The sequence below is a fragment of the Glycine soja genome, chromosome 1, assembly GCF_004193775.1.
Source record: "Glycine soja cultivar W05 chromosome 1, ASM419377v2, whole genome shotgun sequence".
Taxonomy (NCBI): domain Eukaryota; kingdom Viridiplantae; phylum Streptophyta; class Magnoliopsida; order Fabales; family Fabaceae; genus Glycine; species Glycine soja.
The window spans coordinates 7,747,597-7,759,293 of record NC_041002.1 but is presented as its reverse complement, the minus strand read 5'-3'; the positions used below and the strand labels follow the sequence as shown (position 1 = coordinate 7,759,293).

Sequence of the window (11,697 nt, the reverse complement as noted above, 5' to 3'; positions counted from 1 at the left end):
AAGTGGGCCATTTGGCCACATGCACTCTTGGATATCTCCACATGACATGGTCAAGCACTTTGTACAAGGTTGGTTGCAGGATGGCTGAAAATTCTAACAACTATTATCATGACACCTGTCACTGTTAAGAGCTGAAGATTACATGTCTATTGTGTGATCCCAATGTGCAAGCACCGAAGAAAAATAATTATAACTATACCTTTTCACAGGAATTGTGGTAGGAATGAATCTTTGAAGGGTAGAAGAAAAAGAGATAAGAAGGAAAATTGTGCATCATGCCTTCAGAACATGGATAAGCACTTTGCTTTAGGCTTAATTTGCTCCCCAATACCAAAAACCTTAGATACAACTTGAGTATGATTTACATTCTCAAAAACTCAAGCTAAGACAAAATGGTGTCTACAAATTGATAAAAAAAATTCTTTTGTGCACTCAAAGGTAAAACCAAACAAATTTATGAGTATATTGAGTGAATCTTGTGTTATGGAGAATTTTTTATATATATGCACAGAGACATTTTTTGTTTATTCATGATTCATGAAGAGTCACATCAATCATTATTCTAATCTATGTCATCATGAATAGTCACATCATTCGACTTTATGGTCTATTACTGTAGGAACATGTGTTGAAAATATGCCTAAATATTTTAATTTGAAAATCAATAATTTAGTTTTTTAGGAATTGTTAATTAAGGCAAGGCGCGTTAAATTATGCCTAAATATCTTTTGTTTGAAAGTAAATAATTTAGTTTTTTTATGAACTTTTTTATTATGTTTCAAATCATTAGGATATTGGTTAGATTTAAATATATCATCAATTTGTTTTTAGAGTAGGATGTTGTTAGTATTTGAATTTTGTAATGGAGTTTAACTCTCTATATTGAGCCCAAAAATAGAAGTTTTAACAAGCTCCTCTTCATTCGACTTTATGTCTATTACTGTAGGAACATGTGTTGAAAATATGCCTAAATATTTTTAATTTGAAAATCAATAATTTAGTTTTTTTAGGAATATTTAATTAAGGCAAGGCGCGTTAAATTATGCCTATATATCTTTTGTTTGAAAGTAATAATTTAGTTTTTTTAAGAACTTTTTATTTATGTTTCAAATCATTAGGATATTGGTTAGATTTAAATATATTATCAATTGTTTTTTAAGAGTAGGATGTTGTTAGTATTTGAATTTGTAATGGAGTTTAACTCTCTATATTGAGCCCAAAAATAGAGTTTTAACAAGCTCCTCTGCATTATATATCTTTCTCTTCTTTTAAAAATATTTTTTTCTACAAAATAGTTCAAGATGTTCCTATATTCAAATGATGTTTATAACTAGGTTGTATGAGGCGTTATATTTATAATAACCATTGGATTGAAACGAGCACATTCTTCAACTTGAATGAAGCAAGATAACTGTTCAATTTGAATAAATTAAACAAGATGACTTTTCTGTTTTGGAAAATATCTCACAGGAATTACATGTATAGCATCTCAATTCTCAATAGTCATTTTCTTACTGGATATGGGCATACAGCCATTTGGGAGCATATCTTGTCTATGCATCTCATGTCTGTCCCAAGGATATGTACAGAAGTCCCTCAGGCTCATACACTGGACTTAATACTTTGGATTTTGATTTTTGCAAGAATGAAGAGTGCTAACAGTCCTCATATCATTTGTATAAGGTGGGCCGCTTGCATTGTTTCTTGCCTTGGTGGGATGATGCTACAGTGGATTTTATGAACAAGTGGTGGTTACAGTGTTGCTCCTTTGATAGGAAAGGTACATTAAGCTTTCCAAGTTGTTGATGAGTGCTGTATTTATTATGTTATTTTTATGGCATTTGGACATAATTTCATTAATAAATTTTTGTACATAATTTCAATTTTTCACTCATAAATCTTCATATATTGTAAGGAATATGCTTATGATAATGAATTCTATCAATCAAATTTTGTTAGTAATTTTTGTATAAAGAATTATTAGAATGGAAACAGTAAGGCAAAAATTTATCCATTTTCAATATAATTTGAGCTTTGTTGGATTTAAATGCTACATCTACATACACCAGGTGTTTCTTGTTCGGAAGGTTGTCTGCATTATTATGAATCACTGTTGAAATTGCTGGCATGATCTTTTTAATTATAATTCAAGTGAAAGTATGTCTTTATTCATTGGGGATGTAAATGGGACTTAACAGAGATATCAGTTTTGCATAGAAAGCTAAACAGTGTACTTGAAAAATCCATTGGATGGTTGTTCCCACCCATATATGCCACAACTGTTAAAATCCATTTGTCTTGAGCGAAGAAGTTTCATTTCCTTGCCTCATATTGTTTCCAGTCATATTTTGAGCCATGCTTGTATGGAAAATTCACACCTTAGATTGCATTTTTTTTATGATTTCCTTCTCAACAAGATGTTTTTATTTTTGTTTAACAGGTAAAACAGAATACACTGATAATATGGGTGAAAATGACCGCATCATCAGCAATAAGTTTGCAGTGGTTAGTTACCTTGTGACACTATTTTTTACAACATGTTACATGATATGCTGGAAAGTCATGATCATGAAGCATAATTCTGTCTTTGTTTCACTTTATTGGATTGCTAGGGAACAATATTCCATGCAAATATTATAGAGTGATGTTTACTTTTGAACTCTTGCAGCGACTCCACTGTGAGTTACCTGATGCAATTATACGCCAAATACCTTATTGTGGACATCTTCCTCATCTTGAAAGACCAGAATTCTACTATCAAACTAATTGTTGAATTTGTGCAAAGAGAGAGTAAGACATTCAGTCAATGTGTTGCCAAAGTATGAAGATTGAAAATCTGTTGGTGGATATATAGAACTAATTAAGAATGCTCCTTCCCTAATTTAGATGAAGATAGAAACAATGCTGCTGCAGTAACCTAATATTGTTAATATGATATGTCTCTTTATATTATATACTGATATTGGACTCTTTTGAATGTTAAACGAGTTTTTACTTTAATTGGCTCAGTGAGGAGAGAAAGAAAAAAAGAAACACACTAATCACCTTCTGATATTGAATTGTTTCTGTGACACCCTCTACCCTCACATATATATTAATAAAGGAGTAAAAATTCAAATATTAATTAAAAGTATTTTTTAAAACATTTAAAATACAAGCCTTTCAAATGGGTAAAAGGCTCACATTCCACTCCTATATCATATTCCAACTGTCCAAATAAATAATAAAGTCATCTCGGCTCAAAGAAGGTCATCTAAGTTTCATACAATTAATATATAAACCTATATCCTAATGTCACATCCTATCAGAGCGTGTTTGTTCCCGTGTCCTCTAGCATGAGGTTCTTCATAGTCATCCACCATTATCTGCTCCCCGAACACAAGTTCAAGATCATCACAGATCCAAACACAACACACAAATAGCAACCGGGAGTGAGTTTATCACATTTCTAACTACTAGAGAGAAACAACACAAACATATAGTAGCCAAATACAATTTTACTTAGCATATCTCACACTATTCATCACCTTGTCATTCATCAATCACACTTTTTAATCATCAATCACAATACACAGGAACCACACACTCTCCATCAAGACATAATAACACATCAATTCATAATAAACATTTAGCAAGGCGTATGCAACAGTTATGCTAAGAACTCAAGCCTATATGTAATGGTGGTAACCATGTCAGTGAAAAACCTCGTCGGGCGCCTAGGAGTACATGACAAGACAAACCACACACTAGCAAGTCAATCACTCTCACTAGGTAATATTATAGGGAGGACCAGTCAGGGTCCACAGTGTTTTGCAAGAATGCTCCAACCATATGGGATCAACATAGGCTTAAAGGAACACTCAAACCGTGTAACCCCAAGGCCTACACTCCGAAGAGTCCGTCAGAGCCTCTCCCTCCTGATTCAGGTCCAACCCAGAAAACATTTTTAGCACACAGACTCTATCTATGAACTGTACAAAACACACGACTCCTCAATTGTTCTCATAAATTTTAACTCGTCGCCCTTTAAGGGTCTTATCATTAACTCGTCGCCCAAAAAGGGACTTAGCATCAACTCGTCGCCCTAAAGGGACTTAACATCAACTCGTCGCCCTTGAAGGGACTTATGATCGGTGGTTGTACAATTCATAGTTCACAACTCAATGCACATATATACTCAATCAATATATATATACTCAATTTTATCACATACAACTTAATCCGTAGTACGTGTCTAAATTTAAGTTTGATTTAAAAGTATTTGGAGTCTTATTTTTTTCAAAACTGGTAAATTTTAGTACGTGTTTTAAATTGCTTGTTCCAACCTCCATTTAATGCCAACTTCTGTTTTCAAGAAACATCATTCTCATGTTTTTGCGGTATATAAAGGTGTGTAGATTTTGTGTCCACCGCAATTAAAACAGCAAAGCAAACGCATTTTATTTTAAACATGTTTTTGAAAAATAATTAAACATAATCTTAAATTGATTATACTCTTAACATACTTTTGGACTATGATGCCGAAAGTTAAAGAGAAGGAGGGAAGTGGCTACTAGCTGGAACTAGAAGGGGTAGACCCCTACGCATGATGAGACTATAAACACACACACCCACATGAGGCTCACCATCACCACCTCCAAACACGTCTCTATAGTCTCTCCCATGCGTTAAGTACACACCAGAAAGAAACTCTGCATGTCTGACACAAACCACTTCTCTCTCACTGTGTGAGTGTGTGGAATGTGATCTAAGACACGACAAAGGACAAACGCATCCTCGGTCTCTCTCGTCCCTGCTGAATGAACATGTTTTTTCTCTGTCCATTGGTTCTTCTGCTGCATTGCCCCTCAGATGCACCTCCAAGCTCACTTCTTTCAGGGTTGTGCTGATGCGGATGGCTTCCCTTCATTTCTTCCCAGAGAAATTCACAACATTCAAGACCCTTTGCCCAGAAAATTCGCCTTGCGCATTCAGAGCTACCCGTGCCTGTAAATTATTATCTTTTTAGTTTCTTCAATTTCACCGTTTCTTCATTTGTTCTTCTACATCACACCACAGTTGCACTTTTGTTTGCATAATCTACATTGCGTAAAGTAAGAAGGGTCCTTGAATCTATTATACTTTATTTAAATCAAAGGTGACTGTTATTTTTATTTATTCACTTTATTTTTACTTTGGAGTGTAAATCTGTGTTTATGAGAAAGCCAGTTATTCAAGACTATTGTAAACTATAGTGTTGAAACTTGAAAGGTTTTTTTTTTTTTAAGTTTTTAAGTTCCCCCACAACTTTCTGTAATCCTGTTAGAGACACTGTTCCATTTAAAATATGTACACCTCTTTCAGGAGAATTCAATTTTATAGTAAGAGACTAATTTCTTCTATTAAACTCAACCTTCATTGTTTTTTATTTTATTTTAATATAAGAAGGGTATACTTTGGGTCAGCTTTTTGGATATGAAATTTGGTTTAGTTTCAAATAATTTTTGCAACGAAAAGTTGTTTGGAAAAATTAGATTTGGAGAGGTGGAGGGGATTGGTAGGGTTTGTGATTTGGATTTAGTCCCAAATGATTCGTAAGCTACTATTGTGTTGTGGTTGTTTGAAGTTTTTAATATTATTTATGATTAATTAATAATTGTTGTGGGTCCTTTGACATTGCTCTGTGGAGTTCTTAACGATTAAAAATGTTTGTGCCTCTAGAATGCTTTTTTTTGCATAATTTATTGTGTGATGTTGTTGGGTGACTGTGATACCATGTTGCCATGGTCAGCGATGTTATTATACTTGATTAATAAAAGCATTCTCCATTAGAGGAGAGGTCTTCGCTTCACTTGTTATGATCACTGAATTCCTCTGTTTAAAATTGTGCTACTAGTTCTAACTTAATGCAAATTTTTCTCATACCACCTAGCATTCATTCCAGCAACTTTACTATTTAAGATCAGTTTTCACAAACAATCAAAAGCTTCAGAAAAAATATTTACATAAGTTTCGGCACAGATTTTATTATTGTTTTAATGCATTTGAGATTTATTGTGTCTTTTGGGCACTGAACTAATAAGAAATGTTCCATTCATGAACTCAGTCTCATTCTTTGTTCCACCATGATGCAGATTATCTGCCAAATTTGCTTAGAGTACCAATAAGTCTTCCAAGCTATTTAAACCTTGTTCAGTTTCAAAAATTTTGAGTTGTGCACTTGTGCTTATAATGCAGAGCATAGGGTCATCTTACATTCATATTTTGCTGCTTATAAGTATCTGATTTATTCCATATGACTCAATTAGGTTAGGTTCTCAGAAAATCCCATCATGAGTAGTTGTGTGAAGCCACTGGTGCAGACCAAGGAAACCCCAGTTGTTCTTCTACATGGTTTTGACAGGTCCTCAAAATATGCAAGATACTAATTTAGTTTATACATTTTATGCTCAAGTTATCCTTGAATCTCACTGCATTGTTTTTCAGCTCATGTCTAGAATGGAGATATGTATTACCATTGCTTGAGGAATCTGGTATTGAGACATGGGCCATTGACATTCTTGGTTGGGGTTTCTCTGATTTAGGTTTGTTTTATTACTTTTCCTATTGTATGTTATTACTTTCCGCTTTGTTCATGAGATTTTTAACATGCTTTCTTCTCTTTTTCTTCTTCTATTCATCAGAAAAACTTCCTCCTTGTGATGTGGTATCCAAGCGTGATCACTTCTACCAGGTACTAATGTATTAATGTATCTGTTGTATCCCCCAGTAATAGTCAAACCTGAAAAATCAGTTGGAATCTGACCAAGTATAAGATGGTAAATGTTAGATTCCTTATTAAAACTAATTGGTATTAAGTGAAGTAAAGTTTCCTAACAAATAGATAAGCTCCACCCTAAGAATTGAGCCAGACAATGTAGGACTTTACAACACCCCTCCTTGCCTGCCAGAACAGGTGACACCCCTCATTGGACTATAGGCTCTAATAACATGTTAGATTGCATCTTAAAATCAATTGTCATTAAGTGACATTGGCTAACAGATATATAAGATGCACCCTAGGAACTGAGGCAGACAATGTGCAACTTTTCGACGGTAAATAATTCTGAAAAATGTACTTCACTTAGTAAATTGTTTCCCTTAACCATCAAACTGTGTGAATTGGAGTAACAACAGATCAGTTAAATTATAGACTTTGACTTGTTTATCAACTATGTTCTGAAGAAATGGATGTCTTCAATAGTTATTTAGTTTCTTTCCACATCTGTTTTGGTTTCCTTCCAATTGTTGAACACTTTGACACTGTGTTGAGGCTGAATTGGATATATCTATAACAGTTTTGGAAGTCTTACATCAGAAGGCCAATGATATTGGTTGGACCAAGCCTTGGCTCTGCTGTTGCCATTGACTTTGCGGTCAATTATCCAGAAGCTGTATGTGCCATCCAATAATTTAACTTCTAAATGTCCACCTTGACCCAGATTGCGTTAAAATTCTTCATCAAATGACTCTTGTGTGCTGTGGTCATTTATTTGCAGTTCATCTTTTCAGGTGAAGAAGCTTGTTCTGATTGGTGCTAGTGTATATGCAGAGGGAACTGGAAAGCTAGCAACCTTACCCAGAGCAGTAGCCTATGCCGGGGTGAATATCTCTCCAATTTACTATATTATTTCTGGCGATTATCAAGAAAATCACACAATATCCCATCTCTCTCTAGGCAATGTCTCCCTTGCTGAATAAGTTCATTTGTATATTCAATTATGTAGAAAATTATTTTCAAAATATTCATCAACCCCCTAAAGTAGTCAATGGAACTTTTTCTGCTTGTTATTTTTGGCTCTTTATGATGATACCTTTAAGTATAAAATTTCTTAATATTTTTTTGGTACATGTTCCTTTTTCTTTCATACATATAAAATTTCTTAATATGACATTTAACTTTTGGAAGTGGCATTTTTTTTTCTTTTGGTTTACATTGGTTGGTGTAATTATGCCTTCCAAGTAACATCTCATAAGCCAATAAATATAAAAAAATTGATCTTTCACTTGAATTTTCTACCACTATTATGGGAGATAAAGAATGGGAGCATAAGGATGTTGAGGACTTCAATTACTCAAGTTACAACTCACTACTGGTATTCTTTTGCATCAGGTTAATTTATTGAAGAGCCTTCCGTTACGCCTATATGCCACCTATTTGACCTTCACAAAAATTTCCTTCAGCACCAGCCTTGATTGGACTAATGTGAGTTGCCTGATTCTAGAATTACTGTTTTATTATGTAACCCAGTGTACATATTTTTTTATGCATTTTTGCTTCAAAGTGGGCCATTTGGCACATGCACTCTTGGATATCTCCACATGACATGGTCAAGCACTTTGTACAAGGTTGGTTGCAGGATGGCTGAAAATTCTAACAACTATTATCATGACACCTGTCACTGTTAAGAGCTGAAGATTACATGTCTATTGTGTGATCCCAATGTGCAAGCACCGAAGAAAAATAATTATAACTATACCTTTTCACAGGAATTGTTGGTAGGAATGAATCTTTGAAGGGTAGAAGAAAAAGAGATAAGAAGGAAAATTGTGCATCATGCCTTCAAGACATGGATAAGCACTTTGCTTTAGGCTTAATTTGCTCCCACCAATACCAAAACCTTAGATACAACTTGAGTATGATTTACATTCTCAAAACTCAAGCTAAGACAAAATGGTGTCTACAAATTGATAAAAAAAATTCTTTTGTGCACTCAAAGGTAAAACCAAACAAATTTATGAGTATATTGAGTGAATCTTGTGTATGGAGAATTTTTTATATATATGCACAGAGACATTTTTTGTTTATTCATGATTCATGAAGAGTCACATCAAATCATTATTCTAATCTATGTCATTCATGAATAGTCACATCATTCGACTTTATGTCTATTACTGTAGGAACATGTGTTGAAAATATGCCTAAATATTTTTAATTTGAAAATCAATAATTTAGTTTTTTAGGAATATGTTAATTAAGGCAAGGCGCGTTAAATTATGCCTAAATATCTTTTGTTTGAAAGTAAATAATTTAGTTTTTTTATGAACTTTTTATTTATGTTTCAAATCATTAGGATATTGGTTAGATTTAAATATATCATCAATTTGTTTTTAAGAGTAGGATGTTGTTAGTATTTGAATTTTGTAATGGAGTTTAACTCTCTATATTGAGCCCAAAAATAGAAGTTTAACAAGCTCCTCTTCATTCGACTTTATGTCTATTACTGTAGGAACATGTGTTGAAAATATGCCTAAATATTTTTAATTTGAAAATCAATAATTTAGTTTTTTTAGGAATATGTTAATTAAGGCAAGGCGCGTTAAATTATGCCTATATATCTTTTGTTTGAAAGTAAATAATTTAGTTTTTTTAAGAACTTTTTATTTATGTTTCAAATCATTAGGATATTGGTTAGATTTAAATATATTATCAATTTGTTTTTAAGAGTAGGATGTTGTTAGTATTTGAATTTTGTAATGGAGTTTAACTCTCTATATTGAGCCCAAAAATAGAAGTTTAACAAGCTCCTCTGCATTATATATCTTCTCTTCTTTTAAAAAATATTTTTCTACAAAATAGTTCAAGATGTTCCTATATTCAAATGATGTTTATAACTAGGTTGTATGAGGCGTTATATTTATAATAACCATTGGATTGAAACGAGACAATTCTTCAACTTGAATGAAGCAAGATAACTGTTCAATTTGAATAATTAAACAAGATGACTTTTCATGTTTTGGAAATATCTCACAGGAATTACATGTATAGCATCTCAATTCTCAATAGTCATTTTCTTACTGGATATGGGCATACAGCCATTTGGGAGCATATCTTGTCTATGCATCTCATGTCTGTCCAAGGATATGTACAGAAGTCCCTCAGGCTCATACACTGGACTTCAAATACTTTGTGATTTTGATTTTTGCAAGAATGAAGAGTGCTAAACAGTCTTCATATCATTTGTATAGGTGGGCCGCTTGCATTGTTTCTTGCCTTGGTGGGATGATGCTACAGTGGATTTTATGACAAGTGGTGGTTACAGTGTTGCTCCTTTGATAGGAAAGGTACATTAAGCTTTCCAAGTTGTTGATGAGTGCTGTATTTATTATGTTATTTTTATGGCATTTGGACATAATTTCATTAATAAATTTTTGTACATAATTTCAATTTTTCACTCATAAATCTTCATATATTGTAAGGAATATGCTTATGATAATGAATTCTACAATCAAATTTTTGTTAGTAAATTTTTGTATAAAGAATTATTAGATGGAAACAGTAAGGCAAATTTATCCATTTTCAATATAATTTGAGCTTTGTTGGATTTAAATGCTACATCTACATACACCAGGTTGTTTCTTGTTCGGAAGGTTGTCTGCATTATTATGATCACTGTTGAAATTTGCTGGCATGATCTTTTTAATTATAATTCAAGTGAAAGTATGTCTTTATTCATTGGGGATGTAAAATGGGCTTAACAGAGATATCAGTTTGCATAGAAAGCTAAACAGTGTACTTGAAAAATCCATTGGATGGGTTGTTCCCACCCATATATGCACAACTGTTAAAATCCATTTGTCTTGAGCGAAGAAGTTTCATTTCCTTGCCTCATATTGTTTCCAGTCCATATTTTGAGCCATGCTTGTATGGAAAATTCACACCTTAGATTGCATTTTTTTTATGATTTCCTTCTCAACAAGATGTTTTTATTTTGTTTAACAGGTAAAACAGAATACACTGATAATATGGGGTGAAAATGACCGCATCATCAGCAATAAGTTTGCAGTGGTTAGTTACCTTGTGACACTATTTTTACAACATGTTACATGATATGCTGGAAAGTCATGATCATGAAGCATAATTCTGTCTTTGTTTCACTTTATTGGATTGCTAGGGAACAATATTCCATGCAAATATTATAAGTGATGTTTACTTTTGAACTCTTGCAGCGACTCCACTGTGAGTTACCTGATGCAATTATACGCCAAATACCTTATTGTGGACATCTTCCTCATCTTGAAAGACCAGATTCTACTATCAAACTAATTGTTGAATTTGTGCAAAGAGAGAGTAAGACATTCAGTCAATGTGTTGCACAAGTATGAAGATTGAAAATCTGTTGGTGATATATAGAACTAATTAAGAATGCTCCTTCCCTATTTAGATGAAGATAGAAACAATGCTGCTGCAGTAACCTAATATTGTTAATATGATATGTCTCTTATATTATATACTGATATTGACTCTTTTGAATGTTAAACGAGTTTTACTTTAATTGGCTCAGTGAGAGAGAAAGAAAAAAAGAAACACACTACACCTTTCTGATATTGAATTGTTTCTGTGACACCCTCTACCCCTCACATATATATTAATAAAGGAGTAAAAATTCAAATATTAATTAAAAGTATTTTTAAAACATTTTAAAATACAAGCCTTTCAAATGGGTAAAAGGCTCACATTCACTTTCTTCTATATCATATTCAAACTTGTCCAAATAAATAATAAAGTCATCTCGGCTCAAAGAAGGTCATCTAAGTTTCATACAATTAATATATAACCTATATCCTAATGTCACATCCTATCAGAGCGTGTTGTTCCCGTGTCCTCTAGCATGAGGTTCTTCATAGTCATCCACCTATTCATCTGCTCCCCCGAACACAAAGTTCAAGATCATCACA

At 33.1% G+C, this 11,697-nt stretch overlaps 1 protein-coding gene across 1 annotated transcript; it reads left to right on the top strand.

Moving 5' to 3' along the window:
- The first annotated feature begins 6,132 nt into the window (after nt 1-6,132).
- Nucleotides 6,133-11,294, top strand: LOC114412032 (2-hydroxy-6-oxononadienedioate/2-hydroxy-6-oxononatrienedioate hydrolase-like). Its single transcript, XM_028375800.1, has 9 exons — nt 6,133-6,382; nt 6,466-6,563; nt 6,663-6,712; nt 7,317-7,412; nt 7,531-7,620; nt 8,132-8,224; nt 9,988-10,083; nt 10,742-10,807; nt 10,969-11,294. Exons 1-9 carry the CDS (start codon nt 6,312-6,314, stop codon nt 11,122-11,124), a joined length of 816 nt encoding a protein of 271 aa, XP_028231601.1. The 5' UTR covers nt 6,133-6,311; the 3' UTR covers nt 11,125-11,294.
- Nucleotides 11,295-11,697: the final 403 nt, after the last annotated feature.